Source organism: Aythya ferina, assembly GCF_964211825.1.
Source record: "Aythya ferina genome assembly, chromosome: 1".
Lineage (NCBI taxonomy): Eukaryota > Metazoa > Chordata > Aves > Anseriformes > Anatidae > Aythya > Aythya ferina.
This window is the reverse complement of record NC_140296.1, coordinates 106,228,968-106,256,586: the sequence shown is the minus strand read 5'-3', so window position 1 is coordinate 106,256,586 and position 27,619 is coordinate 106,228,968. Positions and strand designations below refer to the sequence as shown.

At 37.6% G+C, this 27,619-nt stretch overlaps 1 protein-coding gene across 9 annotated transcripts in view; it reads left to right on the top strand.

The window, feature by feature from the left end:
* ROBO1 (roundabout guidance receptor 1) overlaps positions 1–27,619 on the top strand; it is a 737,333-nt gene that overhangs the window by 333,569 nt on the left and 376,145 nt on the right. For 8 of the 9 annotated variants that reach the window (XM_084506318.1, XM_084506315.1, XM_084506317.1 and 5 more), the window contains one exon: positions 19,328–19,411. The exons of the other annotated variant lie outside the window; for it this stretch is intronic. In XM_084506318.1, the coding sequence (XP_084362444.1) occupies positions 19,328–19,411 (84 nt within the window). The remainder of the gene's footprint in view (positions 1–19,327; positions 19,412–27,619) is intronic. 9 annotated transcript variants of the gene reach the window in all.

Sequence of the window (27,619 nt, the reverse complement as noted above, 5' to 3'; positions counted from 1 at the left end):
TTATCATATCCCCTGTTCTTCCTGTCTCAGGAACACACTTTCATTATATGATTTAAATGGAAAACTGACAGACTAAAGGATTGTTTACAAATATTGTAGCTAGATATGACATTACTATACCAGGTGTGCCATGCTTTTACAACTACAACAAACAGCAGAATTTAACAGGTGATACATTTTCACTATAGGAAGCTTCCTTTTGGCCTCCTATCCCAAAATAAAAATTTTAGAGAAAAAGACAATTAGAAATTCAACAGAGTAACTTGATGAGAAGGGAGAAATGTAAACAGTGGAAATTATGGTGATGTAGAGAAAGGAAATATTATTGTTCCTTACTGACAGTTCTTCGAAACACCTCTATGCTCTGGAATATTATTTATTATTGATATTATGATAATGCCCTACACATGGCAGGTGTTGAAGTGTTTACACTTGCTACAGTCAAATCTGCCCCAAATTCTGAAGTTCAGTATGTAATCTGAAGAGGTGGGAATTTTGTCAAATTGGCCTCATGCCATTGATTTCCACAGCATTGTTTAAAGAACCTTCCCCAGCCACAACACTAAGATCTTGCTTGAAGCAAAGTACCTGCATAACTCTGATTTTAGATCAAGTAGAGAATAAACACATAAAAGCAGGTCACAGCAGCCTTATGGTTGCAGTGTGGCTTATCTCTACTTAATGGCGATTTTTATTCCATGCTTATATAAATATGTTCACTTTGCCCATATGTACACATTCTAAGTGTATATGATATCCCAGTGATTAATTGCAGAATGATGTGATAAGTTGCATTTATAATACACCTGGGAATGCTCCCCTACAGCCGTGCTGTTGAGGCAAATCTCCTGGAGTCACTGCTAATAGTCTTTCCAGGATCAAAGGTCGAAGGTCACCTGGCTAACAAACCATGAAGGTTAGAAACTGCAGCTTCAAACCATGAGAAAGGATGGATCCTCGGCTTCACCTGGGGAGAGCATTTGCCTCAAGCCATGGAAAGTCCCACAACACGATGCCTTAATAATGTGCCCTCTTATGCCTGGAAAAGCCATTTCAGATTGTAGCTGGAGTTTTTTTAAGCTAATTATTTTTCTCTGTTCTGGATTCAAAAATAATTTAACTTTCCTCCTCCCAGATTTAGAAGAAAAATAACAGGAAAAAAAAAAAAAGTCAATATATTATAAATATATTGGGAAAAAAATGTGAGATAATTTAATCATACAACAATGACACATGGAAACTCCATGTGGCATTTGTAGATGCCAAGATTTTTATCAGGACTTCTTTGTCTTCAGAGTGATATGGGATTACTGCAGCTAGCCCAGACTCAATGAAGTAAAATATTTGGACCACATCATCACTTATTCTTTCCAAATTAGACTTTTTAATATATTTAAAAGGTCACTAATTTCTTAAACTATTACATAGCATGCGGTTGTGGTTTCTTCACCCAGACGTGATCCCAGAACTGTTTGATTACAAGGTGCTTCTATGTAATGGAAATTTCAAAACAAAACAAAAACAACCAGCAAAAAAAAGAGAGAGAGGAAAGAAAGAAAAGAAAGAAAGAAAGAAAGAAAGAAAGAAAGAAAGAAAGAAAGAAAGAAAGAAAGAAAGAAAGAAAGAAAGAAAGAAAGAAAGAAAGAAAGAAAGAAAGAAAGGCTCATTTTGTGGTTCATTTCTTAGTACAAATTAGCTGGACCTGCTAATTAGGAGTTTTGCAAATGTGGGGTTTGTGTTCAGTGAGAGTGTGTGAAGAAGGAAAGTATTTCTAGCTTGTATTGTTCCAGCATTGCACTGTGTGGTATTGCAAAATGTCGTGTGTGAGTGCTGCAGGGAGTTTCTGTAGTACACACCACAGCAGAAATACCAGAAACAGTTTTGACAGTAGTTTATAGTAATGACAAAAATTGATCTGTCAAGATGTAATGTTCATATCTGATAAACATAGTTAGATTTTGTAGTTTTGAAGTCTCAAACCAAGAAAGTTGAGTTTGTAAGACCACATTGTCACTTGGCCATTTAAGATGCCTTCAGTAAGAGCATTTTTAATACATAATGTATCGATATTTCTCTTTATGTAGAAGCAAATCCCTGTCATTGCCTCCAAACCACAAATGATGTTATGTGTAATAATCTAGTATTTTACTGAACACTGAATACTTACACACATTCACCAAAGTGCCTGCTTTCAAGAGCAGTGGTGAATTTAGGCTTAACAAAAGTATTTCTTTCACAGGGCACAGCAGCTGATGTTTCTCAAGATGTAATTACAATGCAAATACAATGTTCTCTTCAAAGTACAGGATTAGTATGACAAGAGTGGTACTTACACAATTGTTAAACTTTCAATGGTTAAGAAGGTTAAGTGGTTAAGAAATATCTCAGATAAATTTATGTTCCTCATAACTTGTTAAGAAGCCCTCAGATGTTATCATAGAAATATTTTTGATACTGTAGTTTATAGTAATAACAGAGGCATTAGAGCATGTTTCGAATTGTTGTGGGCATGTATATTTTATACCTTAGGAGTCTTTTATTCTGGTTTTATAAACTTGATAGAGTCAAGAAAGATCTGCAGAGGTGTCTGCATCTTTATACCTGTATGGGATTTGTATGGGATAAGTGACAGATTAAGATATTTAAATTTGAAATTTAGTAGCTGCAATGGCTTCCAGGTTAGCAATCTTCCTTACAAAATGTCTGTCTTTCCTAAAGGTTTCCTTTTCTATAAGCTGTCTAAATTCAGAGTCAAAACATTCTCTAGAGTAACATTTCCTCTGTTTTCTTCCCAAGCAGTCATAAACTGCTTCCTTAATATAATATCAACCTGTGTCAGCATAGTTTTGTTCTCTGCAGCACATGCAGAAATTTGCCTCAGCAATCAATTTTATTTTATTTTATTTTATTTTATTTTATTTTATTTTATTTTATTTTATTTTATTTTATTTTATTTTATTTTATTTTATTTTCAGATGCATACATACAAATGGCAATAGAACTTTTTTGATTTGAGGGACTGGGAAGAAAATAGCAGGTATCAAAATCTGTATAGCCATACAGGTTATAAACCCAGGTTTTTTAAGTTCACATACAGCATTATTTAAATGTATTTTTGCAAAAGTAGATGTAAAATTTGAGTCTTACTCAGAATATTGTAGATTAACTATTAAATCATTTAAACACATCCAGGGACAATAACGTATGTATTTCATACTTAACAGATCTTTCCTAGCAATTGGAAATGATCCTTTTCTACATTAATCAACTAATTATTTATTGGTCTAGTAATGTTTGTGCAGGTAGGAGGTCCCACTTGGGACAGAGTTGTTCGCCTGACTCCTTGGGCCAGTTAGGCAGGAACCTTGAAACAAGTCCACCTCATGCTGTCATACAGCAGGTGAAAAGCTCCAAAACGCAGAGGTTGTCAGTCTATGGGAACAACGCTGGTGTCCTCTTCTCCCTGTACTGACTCCAGCTTTACAGGCTTTTATTGTGGAGCTGGAAGCCTTGATGGTGAAAGTCTGAAGAGAGTAACATTTTCCAGAGAACTTGACTCAAACCCCAGCTCTGTTTCAGACCTCAGTGTGTGAAATGGAGATGACAACAGAGCCACTTCAGCTCACAGGGCTTTGGAAAAAAGTGTGTTAGTTCATGTTTGCAGAACTTCCAACAGCAGTGACTGCAAGTTTGTTGGTTTGGAAGAAGCCAAATTCCGAGGCAGTGTTTGGGCTTCACTTATTATAAGGTCAGGTCACTTAGGAAAAGGAAGCTATCTTTATTTAGAGCAGTGCTTGGAATATGTATTCACAACAAGGAGAAAACAAATATTTCATGGTTGCTTATTGATTGAGCATCACCTGTTCCGTGCACTGGAAGAATACTTTGGCATTGTCACGAAATTAATGCCTAAAACGTGTCTGGGGAAGCATTGGGCAGATCAGTTGTGCAGCTTCACTTCTACAGTTTCCTGAGTTTCAAGTTTGTGGCTTTGTGACTGTACAAGAGTCTTTTTACTTGCAAAGATTTTTGTTCTGGGGTGAGGGTGTTGCCATGTAACTTCCTATTATTTGGTGCCATTGGTTAAAATAACTGGTCACGATGTTGAAGGAATGTGTATCTGGTTGCGCTCACTTCACTGAGATCCAGGCAGCAGCTTGCACTGTTTTAAATGTTTGGTCATTATCATTTTATTTCCACTCTCTGTGGATGCCTGCAAAGCATAAAGACAGGCCAATCCGACTTTCAAGTGATGCCTTTCTTCTCCCCAGAGCGATTTCTGAGAATATTGGAGGGATGAAAGCGAAACCGTGGTGTTTCCATCCCTCCAGACATTCTGGATTTCCCCCTCCCCGCCTCCTCCCTCGCAGCAGCAGCAGCAGCAGCTGCAGCTCAGCTCCGTGGGCCCCAGCCAGGCTCTCCCCAGAGGCGCTGCCTCAGCCCCCTGACCTCCGCAGGGCTCGCAGCCCCAGCTGCAGCCGCCGGGGGCTCGTGGTGAGCCCGGGTTTCCCCGGTGGTTGAGCACTGCAGGAGACAACGGCTGGATTTTATTCAGTGTCCTTGCAACAGGAGATCTGGTTCTGTTTTCCTCAGATATCTGCTTCCAGTTTTTTGAGTCATAAAAATACAAAAGAAATCAATTGTTTCCTTAAAAGGAGCCACAGACAAAAAGGCAAGCACAGAGCAAATGTGCTTGCTCTCTCGCCCTTTCTCTCTCTGTCTCTCTTTTTCTTTTCTCCACAGAGCTTAAAGAAATTGTAAGATAAACTTACCTATCACCTCACAGTTTCCCCACTAGGGAGACGTTCCAGCATCTAATGGAAGCCCATGTGAACGCAGTTTTCACAAAGATGGGACTTCAACTTTGTTATGTTTTCTGCTCACAAAACATCAGCCAGTTTGAAACACTGGAAAAAAATGACAGGGAAATTTAGGCTTGATTGGGGAAAAAAAAAAATGCTATATAGAAAGAGATTTATAAATGAAGAAAACACTGTAAAAATCTGCATAAGATTACATTTTCTAAGCATGAATAATGAAATAACTGACTTACTCTATCTACAAATCAAGGTCAGATCATTATTTATGATGTTTAAAAGCCTATTAAACAAGGAGGGTAGAGGAGTTCCATGTTGGGAAAGGGAAATAAATAAATAAAACTGGCAATGCTTACAGGATTTTTTAAAAGACATATTTGGTTGGTAGTGTATTAAATAAGTTGTGCTGTGTTTTGATCACTTACTAGTCCAGACTGCTTTGTACCTCTAGTCACAGGTTGAAGCCAATTGCACAAAGTGTGGAGCATTCATTCTCCCTCTGGAAGACGGATCATTTCCATTTGTCTCACTGCTTGACTTTTCTTCAAACCAGCAAATGTTAGGATGGAAGTCATGTGCTCTGTTCTTTACAATTCAGTGAAAGCACAAAAACAAACTCCATATGATGCCTGTCAAATCAGATGTGCATAGAAATGGCATGTATTTTCCCTCTTCTCATCTTCAGACACTGGTGGGCTGGGGTAACCATGATCTCAGATTTCATCATTATTCTCCAAGTAATCAAAGGCTCCCAAGCAACCCAGTACTCCTGAGTTTATCATAAAAGTGGCACTTCACGTGTATCAGATCCTCAGATGATATAATGCTGTTGAAGTCTGTTTTAGTTATTAGTCATACACTACTTCCAGGGATCATTTAGTGCATATTATGCCGTATTTCCCACTATAATTCAACAGATATGCCCGGTAACTTCAGTACATTAAATCTACTGTATAATATTCATTCTTAACTGCACCTTCAAATATTTATTGTCAAAATATTTTCCTCTGAAATTAATATCTTACGGTTATTTTCACCTTGGTTGGATGGTATATAGAAAAAAATGAATACAAAAGAGAATCAATACAGTCATTAACTGACTTGCCCACTGAATATGATAAATGAGGGGTCAGCTTAAATTCAACTAAATTTTAATTCTATACTGATAGAAAAATCTTCATATGATTTTTTTTCTTCTTCTGAATTGCCTCTTTTTTTTCAATTTTAATAATATGATTGTTTAGATTGTGTAATTGGAGCCATGTCAGTCATTCAGATTTATGAAATGTGTAGTTCATGTTCAGAGTAATAATTCAGATTATGTCATGTAGGAAAAATCAATCTGATTTGAGATAGGAAGGGCTTGAAAGTCTTTTATTTTAGCCTAGTTTACTACAGAACAAGGTTTCTGTTATTGCACAGCCTGCATCTGCTGGCTATCCTTCTCCAGACTCTTCTGAATTCACTTGCTAATCTTAACCACAATCACGAATAAAGGTGGCAGCAGTCTCAAAGCTATGTCTGTACCAGTGGACCTGAGGTGCAGTTACATTTTGTCTCCATATTAGGTTGAGATCTTGCCACACACCAACTTCTCTCTGACCACTTGGTTTCCCTGAGAAAGATACCTGTGTCTGGAGGTGGCAGGAAAACCAGTAAAGTTTTGTCTAGGACTCTGGTTTGGCTGACTGAGGGGCCAGGACCCTGAGACATGCTCAGCCTGAATCTAGTCAAACATAATTATGTTCAAGTTTCAAGCTGATGAGACAAGCTTAGGCAGGAGCTTACCTAGGGAGCCTTCTTAGGCATGAGTGCCAATCAGTGTAATGCCAGTTAATGTTCAGTTGATGCTTATGGGAACATTTTTTGTGTGTGTGTCTTTGTCTAGAGTCAATTTTTTTCACCCAGTTTACCTTGTATCACCAAACATGACTTTCTTTATGTTGTGTATATCAATGCCTTATCTGAGACTATGCACATTTTCAGAAATAGCTATGAAATAACAATGAAATAGACAATTTGTCATATAGCAGTTGAGCAAAATAAAATCTGTAGGGAAAACATCCTAGATTATTTTTATTTTCATTATATTATTTCCAGTGACAAACGTTTGTTTTCATTGCAAATGTTTGTTTTCATTTTATAGCTAAGAGAAAATCCTAAAATATCTAACAATTTTAGAAGCTTTTGTTGTAGTATGCTTGAAACAACCTTTATCTCAGACATGAACTCTCTTTCACTGACTTGCTTAAAGCTCCACTTGTATTCAGCTTTGAGCATTTAGATACACTTCCAGCATATTTACGTCCAACATTTTGCATCCAAGATCATATCGTGTCTCCTTGGTCACTCTCTGGTCAGAGAAAAACCACACAAGTTTCAGTAGAGTTAGATAAACTGTAAGGCTTGAATAATGGGAATAATTTGGTAAACTCAGTATGGTTTCTTTTGTTTTAAAGCTTAAATTTCCTTATCATCTTTTGAGGCAAGTTTTTTTTTTCTTGTTGAGATGTTAAATTGGTGTAATAAAACAATACCAATCTACTTTGTGTTGTTCAACTTTCTAACCAGTGTTCAATGTCAGATCATTTTTTTAGATGGATTTGTTATATGATCCAATGTGTTAGTCTCATTTTTTCATATCTAGCACCTTCTGAAATTACAGTGTTTCTCTGGGAATTTTCTGTAGTCTGGCCTCCTAAAATGAAAGTGAAAGATGATTAATTGCCTTTAATATGCTAAATATACTTTTCTTTCTCTATGTTCTTGTGCTTTTGTTTTGTTCTCTTAGGTTTATTTTTTCCACAATCTTTCTTACCTGTATTCCCAGATAAGTCACTGAAATAAATTTTAAGTAATAAATTTTAATGTAAAAATCTTAAATGCTTTTTTCCATTTCAGTCTATTATATGGTAGAAGCTTAATACACTACTTAAAATCATCTTGTATATAACTTGAATTATTTAATATTGTCATGTGATGAAGTTCCAAACTAGCCAGATTGTTACCTTAAATTTAGCAATACTAATAATATTTGAATGAATTGTGAGCCACCACTTGTTTGCAACTGATAGGCTACATGCACAGATCTGGTTCTACAGCTCCATATTTATTAATGACTTGATCTTCTGGTGTGCTCTGCTATGTGGTACATTTATATTGTGTTCCATGTCTTTCATTTGAAGGGCAAATATTAAAGGGTCATTGCAATGACCTAAAGTTTTCAACTTAAAACCTAGCCTGATTATAGGTTCCCCCAATGGCTAGGTAGGAAAGGTGTTGCCCACATGGCTGGGGGCTGCTAACCCCACTGCCACTGAGCTGGGGTAGCCCTGGGTTTGAGGTTCCAACTGTGCAAATTTGGAGAGGGACCCTGAGAGCACCAGGGCATGCAGGAGTTCGGAGGGTGGCTGGTGGCCACCTCAGGGCTCAGCTTGCTCTCACCAGGAGCCCATGGGAGGAACCCCTGGGGGAGTACTTGGGGTCAGGTTGGAGACAGAGTATCTCCTTCCCTCTTAGAGTGCTGGATCCCTAGTCCATAGGAATACTTTTGACTTTTATCCAGGTTGACACGTTAAAATTTGCTGGTGAAATCTGCTAGAGGCACTTGAAGGCCCCAACAATATGGAACCAATCATGCTCAAAACATATGATATGTGTAATATTGCTTCAGAAGTATTTTTTGTTTCCTGCTCAAAGCAGCTGCACCAACACATTTAATGAAGGTAGGACAAACAAACAATTGGGGGTTGCTAAAGCAATTTTTCTTTCTTCGAGCTCTCACCCTTACTTCCTATACATTGTTATACTTCAGTCCAGAGATATTAAAGCTGTGACCTAGCCAGCAATGATATATTTCAAAAACTTTCTATAAGTAAATCAGACCCAATATATTCTTAGTAATCTGTACTTCCCCTTTCAGTTATTGCTGTGATGATAAATGAGTCCCTTATTAAGAGAAGTAATTTCCTGATCACCAACATTTTCTGGCTTTCCTTTTTAAAGGTGGCATAAGTGTTTCCTTGCGTTTGCTGTTTTGATGTTGTTCTGCATATACCAACACAAATTTTCTGACACCAACACAAAGTTTCTTATAAGGTTATGTCTTATTGGGCAATTTATCTGAAATTTCCAGTTACTTTTGAGCATGGATATGTGATTTGGTCCGTCTTTGTCATCTTGATACCCTTATTCATCACAATTTTGACGTGGATGCTTTTGTTATTTACACTGGCATCGCTCTCGTCATATTTGTGTAGTTTAAAGCATATCATTTTTCAGCGTTCATTCTTTATTGCTTTGGGCTCTCCGCTTTCAGTTACAGCTCTAATTATTTCAGGAGTTCCCATGGATCTATTGAAGGTCTTATTTTGTTTCAAAATTAGTGCCTCTAGCTAGTAATTCCTGTGCTCAATGTACACAATATTACAAATTGACAATATCTAGAGGTATCTGGAGATCCTTGTAAACCCAAGTACCCCTTGCTGTGTTGTGTGATTTCTTATCTGGTATTAATTTTGCAGAGCTGAATTCTGACAAGATAGAAGAGTTATTGATTGTTATCCTCCTTGGCTATTTCATTTCATCGTACTTCTATTTTGTCTGGAGTTTGAGTTCATAAACTTGGAGTAATTTTTGACCCGGTGCATTCTTTTGTGGCTGATATTAATCACCCTGAGAAATGTGATTGCCAGCTGGAAGATACTAAAGTACTACTGTAAAATATTAAATTAACTTACTGCCATTCTGTGAAACTTTCCTGGTTCAGACACTGAATTTTTAAGTTGATTGGGACATATGTGTATGTTTTGTTATGACCTAGATAATAATTGCTAATTCTTTATTTGTGGCTCTTTCTCCTGTTTCCCTGAAGTATTCACAGCTGTGCTAACAGAGCCCTGAATACAGTCAATGGGAGCATTTTGCTGCTTTAACAAGAAAGGACTTCAGCCTAATATCAAATTTTCCAGGCAAATGCTTACATGCTCAGTCATTTGTTTTCTTAAGGATATGATTTTTACTAGCAAGTAGTCAGCTCAGGTAAACAAAGAAAGGAGGAACACCTGTTGTACGGCTTCTCTTCTCTCCAAGAACCAAACTTTAAAAACCTTTGTAGAATGCATTTTGTTGTGTGGTACAAAAGCAGTAGCTCTTAGGAAGAGCTTTTCGGAGAGAACCCCCATGATCTAATAACAAAAGACAAAACCTTCCTCGAAGTACTTACCTCCATTAGTATGGATAAAAGAAAACATTCTTTGGATTAAGAAAAAAAGTTATATTGCAAGTGAGAATCATTTGATAGCTCCAGCTAATTCACTGTCTTGGAAGATTAATAGGAAAGAAAATTCTGGACAGACTTGATTTACTACTACTTTGTGTGCCTATGTATGTGTGATTTGATGACATTTGGAGCTTGCTGTACATTTATTCTTATAGAGCTATACTGATTGACATGGTGTGTTTTTCAAGTCCATCTCTTGTTTACATTGCATTTTGCCTTTTTTGTTTGCAGTGTTCACTTCAAAATCCTCACTGTACATGCTAAAACCAAACTACTTTACTCTTAGTTTGCAAGGATTTTAATATCAAACTATGACAGGGTTAAAACCTCCTCCTTTTTTAATTGTCAAATCACCCCAAAGGATATGGTGTTACCAGGTTCTGCTTTGTGCAGAAGACAGGCTAAAATGCAACACAAGTGTCTTTAAATATGAAAGAGAGAGGGCCATCAGAGCCTGCCATACCTGCAGGCTTCTGTGTCATAGCCGAAGGTCTGGGGCTGTGGAAGTCTAAAAGGAAGGGAACGCCCAGAGGAACAACAGCAGGATTTGTTTCCGTGAGACTTCTGTATGGTAAAGACTAATGTATGCTCAGCATTGTGTGGCTGAAGTCATGACTGCAAGGTAGAGAACATGTTGGCAAAGGTGATAGGAAAATGGTTCAAAATGTTGTCCTTGCAAAAGGAGGAATAAAAAATAAAGAACAATGTCGCTAGGAGCATTTCCTGAATAATGGGCCTGGGATTCTTGTAGTATTAAGGAGACTTTCTAGTTGCTGTACCAGATTCAAAGGGCTTGCTTAGTGTGCCAGTGTATTCCCTTGCAAGGCAGTGAATTACTATAAATACGTCCATTCTTTCTTAAAAAAAAAAAAAAAAAAAAAAAAAAAACACAACATTGACAGACATTGATTTAATATTATTCTTCATGCTGAGTTCTGCAGATAGGCTTATAAAACGTAAATGACACAGCTGCATTTCACATATATATTTGACAACTCAAAAGATGACTGTATACAGAAAAGCAAGGGAATGAGGAAAAGCTTTCTCAGCTCTTAAGCTGTGTAAATCCAATGTTCATTTTTACAGTAGTTTTATTTTAAATCATGTGGCTGCAAGGCTGTTGGGGTTGGTGTGTTGAATTAGTTCCTCAAGTGTCATTGTCCGTGACAGAGTCATTAGCAAGGAAAAATCATCAGCTTCCTTAAGTTTATCACTCAACTCAAGAAAATAAGGAGTAATTAAGCATTGTGGGTTCTTTGCAGGTTTAATTCCTGTTCATGGGGTAATCCCATGCTCCAGTTCAATAGTAAAGAGAAATGAATCTGATTTTTAGCAACTATATTAGGGGTAGCTACTTAAAAAGCTGCTGCATAGTTCAGGCTCAAACCAACCTCTCACAACTGGAGTAACAGAAGCAGCAGATTCATGGGTTAAAGCCTGAAGGACTGGGTGTGGTCTCCTTGAGGTGATTACCATGGGGTTAGTTGATTATTGCAAGAAGTCCAGTGGGTTTGGAGGATAGCACAGGAAGCTTGTGAAACCTGTTCTTCAGCTATACTTGGTTGCATGTATTTAAATCTCTTGATAGTGGTTCCCACAATCATCAGAACTCACCTGAGAAACATCTTAATTCTCATAAGGAAGAAAACTTAATAAGACATCCAATAGGGGAAAGGACATTCCCTAAAGCAAGGTCAAGTTCAGCGCTTCCAGTGAAAGGAAAATGCAAATATTTATATGAAAAGAAGTTAAGGAGTTGGACTTGATGATCCTTGCTGTCCCCTTCAAGCTGGGAATGTTCTGTTCAGTCCTCTAAGAAATGCACGCCTACTCTTGCACATCTGTTGTATTGAACACAGTCAAGATGATGGGCGAGTACTTCAAAATAAATTATTCAGTCTGCATTTTCTGGAGAAAGCTTTCCTGTTGCCTTAAAGAAGAAAATCCTGGTATAAATCCATTTATGCTTCCCTAGCACATAACTGCTTGTCCTAATTTATCGTAGTGCCTCATACAGGCTGGAGATGTGTCCCTACATATCCCTGCAACTAAAGCAGCTGAGCTGCCACCTGTTAATGTGCTGCCAGCACCACTTTATTAGCCCAAGGGGCTGTTGCCTTCAGGTTGGTCTAGAAAGAATGGGAAAGAAATGGCAGCAGATGCAGAGCAGGAGAGGGCTACAAGCGATGACCCAAGAAGTACAGGGAAGAGCTAAGTAGAAGGCAGGATGGGGAAGTTCAGAGAGGACAATTAAACAGAAAAGATAGGAAGCATCAAAGCCTTCTTATAGTGCATACTTATGTGCCCGCTAATAAATATCAGGTTTTGAGAACTATTAAGCTAGAATTGTTGCCATGGTTGTATGGCTTCCTGTATGATGGAACCCATGTAGAACTTCAACTTCAGAATTGGAAAGTAAGTAATGCAGAATTCATAAATAAAAAGAAAAAACATAATTATGGTACTCCATGGAATGCATTTGCTGGGCTTGCACTGAAGCTGCTGCTGGGGGAGAAGCCCAGTAGAGAGAAAAGCAGCACACTGAGAATTCACAATTCACTGCCCCACTCCAATGGGACAGGGGAGGAGAAGAGAAACAGTAAAGGCAAGAAAAACTTATAGGCCAAGGTGAAAAAAGAAAATAATAACTGAAGAAGAGAGACAGAAAGAGACAGCTGGAAGTCCTTGCTTAGTTTTTAGTGATTTAAAGGCTGTTATTGACTGTAGCATAGAAATGAAAGGAAGGAAAGGTGTTTAAATAGCATTTACTACTGGGTTTCTGTCAATACTCATCGTTCTTTGAAGACAATTGAAAAAAAAAAAAAAAAAGGTGCCCAAATGGTTAAATAGAAGCTTTATTTGTAGTTGTTTCAGAAGAATCTGACCCAAAGGGTTGTTTTATTATACCATGAAGTATATATGTTCTCATCAGAAAATTCTCTCGTGCCTAGTCGATAATGTCTCTGTACCTGTGCACAAATGTACTTTTTTGTTAACTTACTGAGTTGCTAGACTATACTTGTATAAGCTATTAATAAAAAGCATCCTTACATTTTTATTTCCAATATACTTGAGCCAAATCCTCAGATTAAAGCCATTATGTGAGAACAAATTCTTGTCTTTTTCCCTCAGCTTAAACCTTTCTTAACTTTTAAGATGAGGCAGCTGAGCAGTGTAAATTTTAATGAAGAACTCCCTAATTACTTGCAGATACCTTCAGCTAGTGAAAATGGTCATAAGTCCCTTAAGTAACCTGATTTAAAGTACTTAGAAGGATGGCTGAATGTGAGTATATCTCTAAAAAGTTGTGCTGTTAAGTCTTATTAAAATAATAGAATATTTCCCTTCACCTAATATAAGACATTGATAGGGATATCCTCCAGATTAATCAGCCATATGCAACATAGGCTTCTGATATAGAACTGTGTTTGGAAAGCTGTAATGGTTTAAGAGTGGCATGGTGATTTCCAATTCTCCCCATACATTTGAAGTTTTTCCTTTTCATTCCAGATCAGAAGAATAGGTCTAAGTGCTGGAAAGTTTGTCCATATTTTTTCTGAATTAATGTATGATTTTATGTATTATTTCACTTCACAGAAGTGAGTTATCGCAGATGCATTAATTTAGTTTAAACTATAGATCTCAAGTACTATCCTTACTTAACTTGCTTTGATAACAAGATGTTTTGTCATTATAGATAACCAAATGATGAAATAGAATTAAGTATCCCTTAAGACATATTATATTATTTTACTAATGTAACTCCAGTGAAAGCCTAGATAAAATCACAGTACTGAAAAAAACAGGCTACTAATTTATTTCCTCATCTTAGTCTGTGGTTTGTAGCCAGAGCTGTTTTTTTCTGACCTCTCTTCCTGAATTCCTCTAGATCACTAGAGGGGAATCAATGGGAATCGATCCAATTTGTAGAACACAATTCTAATATTGATAGTAGTTTATATTCATTTGCTTCACACTAATCTTTTATTAATGTTCATTTGCAAAATGCTGTTCATGCTGTTTCCTCCAAATGTTGTACCCCCAGGCAGATGATGATAGTGAAAGTCAGAGAAACTTAACAAAAAATAATGAAATTTATGTTTTGGAATTAAATAAAGCAACAGTTTTGTAGTCAGACATTTTTCAGTAAGTGGCTTTAACTTAGATAAAGTATGATCACCGTAGTATTTCAGATACACACGATTCCTACAGTAGAAAGAAGTTGTGCCTGTGAAGTCTTTTCAGCATTTATTTGTGTCATGGAGGAAGATGTGCTGGGGCATCAATACTGAATCATTTGGGGACTTTTAAGGGTGCATCTTCAATAAGATGTGGCATATAGACATCTCTTCCTGGTATGAAGGAAGCAATAACTAGTAGCATTACTTTCTGTTCCTGGTGGAAAAAACATCAGTGGTGACCTTGTGGCTTAGCCGCAGTGTGCAGCTCAGCATCACACAGCCGCTTGCTTGTTCTCCCCATGTGGGATCGGGGAAGAATCAGAAAGGTAGAAGTGTGAGAACCTGGGTTTAGATAAAAACTCTTCACAAGGTAAAGCAGAAGCTGCACACCCAAGCCAGGTAGAAGAAGGAATTCCTTAACTGCTTCCTTCTGGCAGGCAGGTATCATCCACTTCCTGGAAAGCAGGGCTCAGCACGTAGGATGGTTCTTCAGGAAGACAAACACCATCGCTCCAAATATCCACCCTTCTCCTCCTTTACCCCATATTATTGTTCAGCACAATGCCACATGGCATGGGACATCCCTTTGGGCAGCCTGGACCAGCTGTCCTGGCTGTGTCCCCTCCCTGTTCCTGGTGCACCCCCAGCCTCCTCGCTGGCAGGGTAGCACCAGGAGCTGGAACATCCTTGGCTCTATGTGAGCACTGCTCACTGCTCACAGCTGGAACTTCAGCGGGTTATCACTGCTGTTTTGATCAAAAATCCAAAACACACCATTGTGTGAGCCTCTATCGAGAAAATTAATTCTGTTCAAGCTAAAATCACGACAGACCTTCATATAAATAGTTGAACCATGTCTAAAAGAATGTTTAATACAATATTTGAGGTTAGGGTTGCACCAAGCATGTGAATGTAAGTAGCTGTGAAAGTAAATGTGAATGATAGGTTTAAGGTGTTACTAGGCAAGGCAATGAAAAGCAAGTATTTAGGATTTGGATTTTCTGATAATTTTAAAAATAATTAAAGATGTGTAAATGAAATCATAAAAGGTGTTTAGTGGCTACTGTGGCAGTCCAATAAAATACAGTAAGTTACAGATTTTTAAGTGGAAATTTCATTGGAAAATTTTCCACACATTGACATAAATTTTTGGTGCTATCCATCTTCAGATGGACAACCTAAACTTGTTCAGAACTTTTGTGATTAAGCCAAATCCTCCTGCTGCTTCACAGGTGGCATCTGTGCTTTGGTTGCACTGACTAAACCTGAAACCCGTCCCCTAAGAATCTAGACCACTCACTGTTGGGAAACCTAGAACTCTCTTATCAAGTCAAAATACATATACATATTTTTTAATGCCATAATGTATGTGCTTAACTGAATGAATGGTGGCTCCAGAGATGGCCATGGAAAGAGTAAAGGAGACTTTTTTCATCATGGTGAGGGGCTCCCTCTCTCAAATGAGGCATAGCTCAAATGCTTCTCCTGTGAAAGAAAAGTGTTATAGCAACTGATTAAAAAAAAAAAAAAAAAAAAAAAAGTGTTTTTTTTTTCCTTTTTCCCTTTTTATTTGGTGGTCAAGGCTTCACTTTTGATCCTCCTCTTCAAAAACAAAAACAACAACAACAAAAACCACTCCTTTTACTTAAAAGTAAAAATTGTTTTCTGTGTAATAAAATGCTGTGTCTTTTTGTTTATTTTTCCTTTTTTATATTTTAATGAGTCAACCAATTACTGATTAACCATCTTTTAAAGTGTAAGTTTTATTTCTGACTTTTCTGAGCAGTTAGTATGTCGGAGACCTTGGTTTAAATTCCTTCTGTCTGATACAGATATTCAACCAAGACATATAATTTTACTGGAGGGTTGTTTTGAGGGACATCTCTGTCAGTTCTGTGAAACCTCTACCCCTTTTTACTATTTTGAACTTGGCGAGAGCCCAGCTGTAGACTGATTATGGCATTTCTCTGAGGAATGGGACTCTGAGTTCAGCCCCTGCTTTGAGTTAGACTGAGCTCTAAATTTTTCATACATCAGGTGAATCAGTTCCAGGCTATCACATTCATTTCCTTCACTTATTGGTTTGTTTGTTGTTGTTTTTGTTGTGTTTTGTATTTGTTTTTCATGGTAATTCGTTCAAAAAGTGTAGTCATCTAAAATTATTCATAATATTTAGCAAAGCCAAGTGGAAAATCACCTGATCCTACAGCAAGGAAGTCATGAGAAAATAGATCACATCTTAACATCCAGGCCCTTTGCCTCACAGTTGACAGAATGTCTTTGTGGCAGTCTAATGGTGAAATGTCTAATTTCAGTCAGTGGTACTTATTTCTTTTAACAGGGACTCAGAAGCAAAGGAATAGCATTCACCTCAATGCAGGGGTCCAAAGCCTTAAATGCAAGACTTGAGTGCAGAGTTATCCTTCAGTGAAATGGGGAGAATTCACCCGTAGCAAGTACTGGACTTCAGTGATATTCCTTAGCGAAGGCAGTTTCCACACATGATTTAGCATTAGCTGAGTAGCGTGTTTCTTATGACCAGGCTGAAAAGTAGCATTTCTCAAAGAACGTGAGAGGGAATGATGTCTCGTGTGCTTTTGAATCATAAATAGTAAGGGTATGGTCGTTAGCAAATATCACATATGATATATGATATATATGAGTAGTGTTAAAAATGAGACTAACCTCCTCATTTCCATCACCATCAGGGACTGAAGGCAAGATTTTCATGCCTAAATGGCTGCAAGTAGTTGTAGCCTAGGTTTAGAGCTTCTGCTCTCATGTCCTGTTGGCTGGAGTAAATATAGAGTTCCTGAAATGGAGACTGCTCATGTTTAAAGCCCACAGTGAGCCTCACTAAAGGTCATTAGCAGTGACAGTTTTGTGAGAGGTCTGCTATGCAGAGGGTTGGCCCACTGCTGGGAATGCCATGTCTTAGGGAGCATCTTGGTCAAAACAGGCCAATTCATTTAGTAATCGTATTTTGCACATGATGGTATGCCTTAGGCTCTCATGTAGAACATACCAGGAGATTTTGGTGCATCTCCTTTCTTAATCATTTTGTGTAGTGTGCAGTTAAATCTCCTAGAAAGCAATTCATCTTTCAGAATGATGATCGGCAGGTTCATTGCTTGAAATCCCAGTCTGAGCTTTTTCTAGTTGGCTATAAACAGTTGCCCAAAAGAAAGTATGCACAGGCTCTGCCTCTTCGTTTAATAAAAAAGTCCTATCCTTCTGTCCTTTACTGCTGTAATTTTAAAACTCTGACCCAATCAACCCTTGAATGCAAATAAGAGAGCAATCCGGAGAAGCGGTGTTGGACCCGTCACTCTACAGCAATTTTCAGATCAGGCTTTAAAGATGTACGTGACATTGGCCATTAGTGAGCCAGCAAAGATAAATGGACCAATAAATGAACATATTTCACTTTTTTCATCTGCCAAGATGAAACACTATCTTGGTGGTGGTCTTTTTTTTTTTTTTTTTTTCATTTTTTAATTTGCACAACAGTGATTTAAAAGGCATGCTGTCAGTTCTTTTAATTGACTATTTTTTAAATAAATATTTTTTCCAGTGCATCCGCTCAACTGGATTGATCTGAGGATTTTGGTTTTCTTTTTGCTTTCCTTTAAGAATTCCTTTAAAAAGCTATGGATTTGTGAGGATGCTGTCTCTCTAAGAGTACTTAGCAGACAAATGGAGAATATAAACGTTCAGCATCACATTTTAAAAATTAGATTGACTGAGTAAGTAAAATTCTGTGTCCAAAAAGAAAAAACTGCTTATGTTTTTTACAGTGTTGTTTCATACATATTTTCTTTAGGAATTTTGTGAAGCCAAGATGATTTTTAATAGCAAGTGTGTTTTATTGAAAAGGAACGTTTGCTTTCAGTCATTATGGAAGTCCAGAATACATGCCTCTGTGTGTGAGTAAAACAGATCTTTCCTATTTAGAGTCTTTAAAATCATTAATAAATTGTCTGACACCTGTCAAAAAGAAGAAGAAATGCAGTCTATTGTGTTAGTGATATCTTGAGAACAGATTTGCTTCTTGCCGCTTTTTTAAACAAAATACGAATGTATGCATTGTGTAACATCAAAAGTAAATTAAAAAATATAATTAAAGTTTAATTTGCAGTTTCACAGCTACAGACAAGTCAAAAGATCTAGTGATATTGACAACAAATTCCTCTGGGTTGTGTTGTTTTGTTTTCAGAGCCACTGGGGTTTTTATTTTATTTTTTTGCTTTGAATTATTTAGTTCATTATTATGAGTTACCTTCACAGTGCTTTGTGGTGTTTTGATCAGCAATTTATCTTGGAGACTTAAAACACATGTCCATTCGTGTTTAGCTGACCAGCTGTCTTTCTTTTCTTTTTTTTTAACGTGACATTAAAATTGAGTATTTCCCTGCAAGCATCTTTCAGCTCAAAAAATGCATCCCACTTCCTATGCTGCATAACTGTTGCCCTTTCACAGAGGAGCCCTGCCCCTCTCTCCTGCCCCATCCTCCAGGAGAGGTAGAGCAGCCCCCCTTGCTTGCCAAGGCACAGTCCCCCCTCCCCGTCATCCCCTCTCTGCTAAGAGGTGAAGTCCCCTGGGTCCGTAATTGCCAGGAGATGAAGCAATGATGGCAAGTGATCACAGTCAATAGCTTTGATTAACAATAAGGTGGAAAATTAGCAATGCTAGCATTCAGCTCCCCTGCCTCCCTGTCCCCATATGCTCACCACAGCCTGCACGGGCTGGTGGGCTGGGTGGCCACCGCACGGCTCAGGCGGCAAAGTGGGAGCTGAGGTGCGGGAGGAAAGCTGGACAGGGCAGAGGGGGACAGCGGGCAGCATTTGGAGACCCAGGGCCATGCTCTCAGCCGCCTTTCACTGGGCAACGCCATGCAGGCGGGGGAAGGACGAAGCATACCGTGTGCTGGCACTGTGGCTCTTGCTGTCATGTGTGGATTTAATTGTGTCTGGACGTGTTTTGATCGAAATGGCAACTCCTGTTACTCCTGTGACCCCATCAGCAGCTCTGGTGTTGTTTCCGACAGACTCCGACGACCTAGAGAGGGGAAACGACAGCGGGACACCACTCCCCACCTCTGATAATGGTGACAATTCGCTGGGCTACACAGGTAGAGTGCAAATTTCCAAAATATTCCTGATTTTCTACTTCTGACACTTTCCACCTTCATCTGCTATTACCACCTGTACATAATTTTTTAACCATCATTGCTACCTGGCTTTCTTTCACCATCACCCTAGAAGTTCAATGTTATTAGAACTGTTGGGAATTATTGTGCTTTTTAACTAATCAAGATGACTGTCTTTTATTGTTTGTTATAGTACATTTCAATTATTTAAGTGTTTAAAGTCTTTTTCTATTGTTGAAACAATGCACTCATTATTTTCCTTCAGACTGTGTATATTAGTGCACAAGGCAATCTATCATCTCAGAACAATTTTTCCAAACACCAAAAGCAGGGATTTCTCCATAAGGTTCTCTTAACACGCACGCACACACTGCCTGCACTACTTAATTGCTGTTGTAAGCTGAAGTGAAATATATTGCAGCAGGGAAAAGAAGTCCAAATGAAATTAAAATGTGCTCGGAGAAGAATCTGTTTCACTGACTTCTGTTTTGCATAAAACAGAGAAATGTGTCTCTAGGCCAAATAAGAGCCACGGATAAGCAGCCTCCTGTGGTGTGGTGCTGCAGGGATCTTTCAGGGACACAAATCTGCAGCTCCTCTGCACAGTGAAGTGACACTCAGCTCCAGGAGCTGTGCTGCTGACCACAACCTGGGCTCAGCTACAGAACTGCTGAGCACAGAGTTTTCTTGAAAGACGCGTGCTCCAGAGTAGTGGCAGGCTCTAGACCTAAATAACTCTTAGATTATGAAGGTAAGTGTTAAGTCTTTTAGTAGGAGCAACTTCTGGAAAGGGGAAGAAGGGAATGAAGAAGGAAGGAATCTGTTGGATATTTAACTGAAAAACATTCTGTAAATACTTTATCGGTGGATTACTAGTGCAACGACTCCTCTCACAGTGTATAAAACTGTGTATAGCCAAGTGATTAACAAAAATGTTTTAGTCAAATATGCATAAATAGGAGAGTCTTACATTATACAAGAAGAGAATAGGAAGATGTAAAAGAGAGGGAGTAATTTCTTATCCATTCATAAAACTTTATGTCTGTTATAGACCACTTACATGATTATAGCTTTCATGATCTACCCCTTGCAATCATCCCTGCATGTGGTCTGAAACCTTGACACATAATTGTATTCCAGTTTAAAATACTTTTCTAGTAAAAGGGCAAGAAAGCAAAGCACTGCAAATCTTCTCTCAATCAAGAAAACTAATGCCTTCTTAGAAAAACATAGCAGGAACCATGACGCATGTGAATTACTTGGACTTTTCTACCTTCTGAATTTTTTTCTACATGTACCCCCCTTTTCCTGAGTTTGGAACATCACACCTTCCTGATATACAGGGACGCATTCTACTCAGAAAATGAAAATTAATATAGGTTAGAGACATCTTCTTTTAACTCGCTGTTAGATTTTTATTGTTTTTTCTTCAGAAAACAAGGCTGGGAACTGTAATCCTTGGGTCCTGTGTTTAACCAGCCATGTTTGAGACCATGAGCCTGCCTTAGTGTTAATCAAGTCCTCCAGTTTTACACAGGGGAGTCCTCTGGCCTGGGGATGACTGCAGCCCTGCAGCACCCTCCACACAGGACGGTTACGGGTGACTGCCATGGCCTCACAGCCCATGGACCTGAGAGAGTGAGCTCCCTCATGAGTGCCCTGTTGACAGGAGTAGCAGGAATGGGATTTAATACCCCACCAGTGCCTTTCTGAGAGGGGCTGGAGGCTTTCTCCCTTCCTCAGCACAGGACCTGCCACTGCAAGCATGCCCAGGTGGGTGATGGACATCGGGCGGCGGTGCAAGTGCTGCCTGGTCCCCCCACACAAAAGGAATGTTATAAGATGTATAAGGCAGTGTTTAAGGCAGTGGGGGCATGTGAGGGTTTCCTGAACAGACCACGGACCCTTCTAAAGGAGAAGCATTCTCCCATGCCAACATGCACCTGGGTATGACATCCAAGGTCAGCCTTTGCAGGGGATTGCCATCACCGAACCTGCCTCCAAGAGACTAATAGGGGTCACAAGGGAGGACTTTAAAACTCAAACCCCAGTCTGGTTGTTCTCTGGAGGCTCTCAGGATGTTAACTCAGAGACTGTGTTTTAATAGGTGTTTTCCAAGAAAGCATAAAAGTCAGAATTGAGTTAGAAGTAAACACAAGCTGAACAAAAAGGAAAAGTGAGAGGACAGCTATGTTTGTGTCATTGGAGTTTTTGTGCCTTTATTTGAATGAAGACTGAATGAAGGAAAGACTAAGTTTTTCATGTTTAAAGATTTAATGATCCATTGTTTTTCCTCCCCTATGTAATAATAATCAGTAGCACTGTGTGTGTATGCCCCGGCTTATGTGGAAAAGCCCTGGGGTATTTATTAAAACTAATCCGACAGGTTTCTATAGCAATCAGTAAGGATTTATAAAAATAGCATTAACTGTAATGCAATCTTATAGGTGAAATTGCTTCCTACCCCCACCCCCCACCCCCAATTCATGGGTGGGTCCAGTTTATGTAGCAATATGAAATTCCTGGATTTTACAGAAATATTATTTATTTGTTGTTGTTGTTGTTCTCTCTTGCCTATTAGAATTGCATTCTCTGAGGGGAAAACCGTTAGGGAGGTTTTTACTGAAAATTCTCTGACATTCCTAAAATCATTCAGATTAAGTGCAGGATGTCTAGACCCATTATCAGAAAAAGTGCATCCATTTATTTTTAATTCCATATTTATTTTCAGGTGGCTAAATGTACACAAAACAAACATAAGCTGATGGTGTCATACAGTATGTATGAATGGTGTCATACAGCAGGTATATATTTTTTTATGCATGTTAAGAGTAATGATATACCTATAGGGTGCTTCTCCCTTCCAGTTCCACATAAGTTTAGCTATGAGGCAAAGAAGGAAAACATTTGTTCATGTGGCAGGTTTTAGAGTTCAGTTTTTCTACATATTTTTCTTTCCATACATGCTTTTCAGGATGAATATATGCATCTGTTTCATACTGTTCTTAAGTGGATATACATGACATCTACAAAGTGTTTCAGTATGTTCTCCTGAAACCACTTTAAATTAGGAGAAATATTTTGTCTGTCCCACTGGGTTCTAGTGTCTCCACTCTGGATCTGAATACTTGCTTTGAGAAGTAACCACACAACAAGTAGGAAGAACATCACTTTAAATGAGGAGAGAGGAATGACTAACCCAAGCTAATTCAAGTAAAGATTGAAGTTGTTGATAAATTTCAAGGCAGTCATTGGGGGAAAGTGATGAGTTTGTATTTGACTTTCCATGATTCTTAGTATGTTACAGGACTCAGCTTTAGTTTTTTGTTTGTTTGTTTGTTTGTTTGTTTTTCCTGCTAATCAGTATTGTGGTATCCAATATATTGTTACACTTTTTATATATCATCAGTGTTTTATTATAATGATAATCATAATTAGACCCAAATGGAGTGGCTATATACACGTATATATTAAAGATGATCAGTGTTGGAAAGTATTTATAATATAAGTAAAAAGGGGGTGAAAAAAATTAGAAAGGAGGAGGTGTAACTGCACCCACTCAGTCATTGAGGCTTATTTCATATGCAAGGCACTAATATTAGACCTAAGGAGCTTATATGAAAATTTTCTACTGCATATTTGGTATGAGAGAAATGTTAAGAATAAAAAATATTTAAAAGCTGGTTTGACCACCTATATAGCATAATGTAGATGGTAGATATACCTGGATTGATTCAGCAAAAGTTTTATGGTTAAAAACAACAACAACAAAACACCAAAAAACTGTAAATATGTGAGTTGAAAGAATTGAGTCAGGAAGACAACCTTGTCTGCATCTTCACAACAGACCAATTCTCCTCTGTCAAGGTCAACATGGAAAATAATTGCATAGTTAAGATAACAATAAAAATCTGAATGACTATATTAACTATGTGCTTAAAGAGCAGGCCAGATCACAGCATGAAAGCATATGTTTTAAATATATTGTCTTGTATTTAATTTACAGTAAGGAAGGACACCTGAAGCAGTTTTATGGAGTGCTTTGTAATCATACATGTTTCTCTGTAAAGACTTTAAGGGAACGTTAGGTGACTAGCAAAAATGTAGATATTTAAAGATGAGGGTAATTAATCCTACCTGCTCCATGAGTTTGGATCTAGATGCTGAAAGGAGAACTAGGTGGTAGGACTGAGCATCAGAGTATATAATGACATCTTTATTAATGAACAGGGAAAGCAGAGGGATGGAAGTAAGGGTTCAGTTCTTTGTCAAGCTAAGGTTGCAGAGATGTTAGACAAAGCCTATTGTTTGGACAGTTGTTGTATTTAGATTAGAAAAAATCTTCAAGTTACCCATCGTTATTTTTGTCATTAGAATCCTGGAGGTATGTACAGAGACAAACAGAAAAAGAAGGGAATCAAAGAAAAAGATCTAAGAGACTTCCCACTGAATATCAGAGGGGATACATAGAAAATCGTCCAACTAAGATAGAAGATAAATTCCATATGGGAAGGAGATGGAGAGTTTGGAAGGAGGTTCATAGAAGGAAGGGTGTGAAATAACATCAGGATTTCCATGAGAAGAGCTTGTGGTCAAAAAGAACAGATGACATGCTGAATGATGTCCCCGTATGCCTGAGAAGCTTTGAGAGCCACAACCCTGCAGCAGGGAGTGAGGAAACCTCAATAAGAACATAGGATAAAGCAGCCTTGACTTAAAACTATCAAATGTATTTTTCTATTTAATAGTTGATTAATGCTTCTGTAAGAGCAGATTTTCAAGAAAATAGTAAAATAATCAATATTTCCACATCAGAGTTCACATGTTTTGCCAGCCTGATCGGTTAAGTAACTGCTCAATTTTTGGGCTTCTTTTTTCATCCACAAAACAGCACCAGGGCATTTAACATCAAGTATGAGCCTCAGTAGTTTTCCATATAATCAATGGCTGCAAAGCAATCTCTAAGATTGCATTGTACTGTGTTATTGAAGTGTGTGTATGCATTATATTCCAGGAAGTACCACATTTTCTGTTAAATCAGCTGTGACATAAATATTGGGGATCATTAAACAGATCACAGAGTATTGCTTGTGTTACAGAGACCAGAATGATGACTTGTTAAATTAACACTATATACTCAAACATTTGCAGACAAGGATCACCACTCCTCATTAAGTAGATGCATGGCTTCTTGGCCATTCCTTGGAAAGGAATCTTTCCAAATAATAAACTTTTTAAAATTCAGTTTTCTCAAAAGCCTCTTCCAGTATACTAAGAAATCCTGTAGTTCCCATATGTGACCCAAAGTTAGCCTTTACTTTTTTTCCCCTGATTTTAGTCACAAAATCATTGTATCTCCATTCTTTTGTATAAGAAGGGATCCCATCCTTTTTCCTACATTACCTTTTTTCTTTACTGCTATGTTGTTGTGTGATCAAGAGTGTTGTTCATAGTGTATTACTACTTGTACCGTGTTAAATGGAAAGATGTCATTGGGTGAACATTTCAAGAAGCAAAGTGGAGATCTCTCTTAATTGCATAGCCATTTTTGAGGTATTTCTGATTCTATTCCAGTAATTTTACACAGGTTATCATTTTATTTATTTAAGTGTACTTGTTTTGAAAAGTGGTAGTTTTAAAAACACATTCAACAGAATACTTCTAAAGCTTTTTCAATATCAGAAGTGGAAATATAGAATAATACTTTTCCTGTTAGAAATGAAGGGTGTTTTTGACATTTCTTTTCTATCAGATTAATAGAGGTAGTAAATCTGTGTCTGAGAGGAAGAGAGGAGAAGTGAAAAAGCTGTGGACTGCAACAGGAAAATAAATACGAATGCTATAAAGAAATAGTTGCTAATTGATTTGACATTCATAATAAATTATTATCTTTAGTTTAAGGATTGGCTGGAAAGGATGAGCAATCTTAGGGGGAAAAAACAAAACAAAACAAAACAAAAAACACATGGAACAAAAGATGAGTTTTGATAATGGGGTGCAAAGAGGTGGTAAATATGTTGCAGAATGTTGGATTGAAGGGAAGAGTGCATAAAACTATATTTCACAAGTGGAGCAGATAGGTAACAACGTATAGAAACAAGATCTTATTTTGTACACACAAGTATTCCAAGTACACTGTTAGCATGTCTCAAATTGCACTGAGTTCATGAGGTCCAACAACCTGAAGAGAAAAAACAAACACTTGTTAGCACTGTAGAAACAATGCACGCATGACAGCTGAATAAATCAGTAGAGTAGACAACAACAACATTTTTTATTTAATTGCAGTTACAGAGTCCTTATTGCTACAGGTAATACACAGAAGAATAATGCTTGACTTTTACATCTTGGGATAGCTAGCATTTGGGACATTTTTCATAGTCTTCCCCTTTTTTAAAACTCCATCTGAGCAAGTGTGCTCCCCAGTCACTGAGGGAATGAACACAGAGCCCCATGGTACCAATTTTAAAAAGTTACTTTTTAGAGTACATCTGCAGTCTAAATCCAGGAACAGATGGTTACTGTTATTCTTATTAAAAAAAAAAAAAAAAAAAAAGAGAGAGAGAGAGAGAAAAGAGAAAAAAAAATCCCCTGCTCTTGTCTATCAGCAATCTCTCTGTTCACCATGTCAATCTAAACTGTGAACAAGGTCTTTTCAGTTCTATGCTTCTCTGCATAAATTCTTCTGACACAGATATTTAGTTCAGTTTAGTGTTTAGTTTCTTAATATGTATTAAAGTACTGATGTAAATATAACACCAATCAATAGAATCGCCTCACAATTATAGCAATGTCAATTAAAACATGTAGTAGCAATATTGGAGCACAGATACTCCCACTTACATAAATCTTGCCAGTTTTCATTAAGAGTTTGTAGAAAATCTCCTCCTCTGGTTATTATGTTATACTTCAAGGAAGACCTTTGATTAAAAGTTAAATGGCAAAGTGCAGTGGTTCTCAATCAGTTTTCCAGTAGCTATCAGACCGATTTAAAATAACAACACAAGGGAAAAAGAAATAAAACGAAAAGGACATTGTGTGGAAAATTTGTCTATTTATGATGTTAGAAGCAGTATTGCCCCTTGTATAACTGAGATACCTCAGGAAGATGAATTTGAACTAGAGAAGAGACAGGAAAGGGCTATTAAAATAATTAGGGAATAGGAAGCTCATTTTTAGAGAGACCTTGATAAAAGAGGAATTCAGTAAGGACTGGCATTTGTTGCTAGCCTTATGTTCTTAGGGAAAACATAGAAACAATATTTTAACTACAGAGCATGTTGACAGTACAACTTGAAGAAATCTAGTTGTTGGTAAGTAGCCCATCTTCACAGTGTGCTCAGAACATGTGCTCATATAATGGCTGATTCTAAGCTTTTACTCATATGTTACTACTTACCTGACAAAAGAATAATCAGGCATAAAATGGAACAGTTAATTTAAGGTACAAATGTAGAGTGTTCTACAGGTGTAGATTCTAAAACAGTTTTCAAACAGGAATTTGAAATCCTTTTTGCAAAGATTGAAATTTGTGATAGGCTATGTTAGGGTATGTACACTAGAGTTATTCCCTAGGATGAGCTAGTCTCATGTTTGTGTGTTCCTATTTAATTATGAGATAAAATAAAAACAAAAGACATTCTCAGTACATTATACTTTCTCTCTTCCATAAGGACTGTCGCAGACAGGAACCCCTGGAGCTGATGAGAAGCTTTCTGCTGAGGGTCTCCTAGCAAGGGTAAAGACAGAGCAAACTGCTTTCAGTTCAGTGAACTGAATATGTAAAGCAATTTGTGAAGATGGTCAGAAGTGTAGATTTCTGCCAGTAGGTCAAAAGAGTATGAATTACCACAAGATAAGGGTAAAAGGAGAAATCTCTTGTGTTCTCATCAGGGAGTGTTATACAAGTTAATCTTTTGTTTTACACAGGCTATTCGTTTTATTTAAAGAAATAGGAAGTTGGTAGTTCACATGGTCTCATTAAATGCATAGCATGAAATGCAGTGTAGAGATGACAACATTTTGACAACTGTTTTTTTCCTTTTTTTTTTTTTTTTGTATCTATAATGATGCTAAACTGTCTCGAGTATTAGAGGAATAAGAAAATTATGAAAAGCATTGTTGGTCATTTTTCATAGTAATTAACCTCCTGCTCAAGCAGTGTCAGCTGTAAGGTCAGGCCAGCCTGCT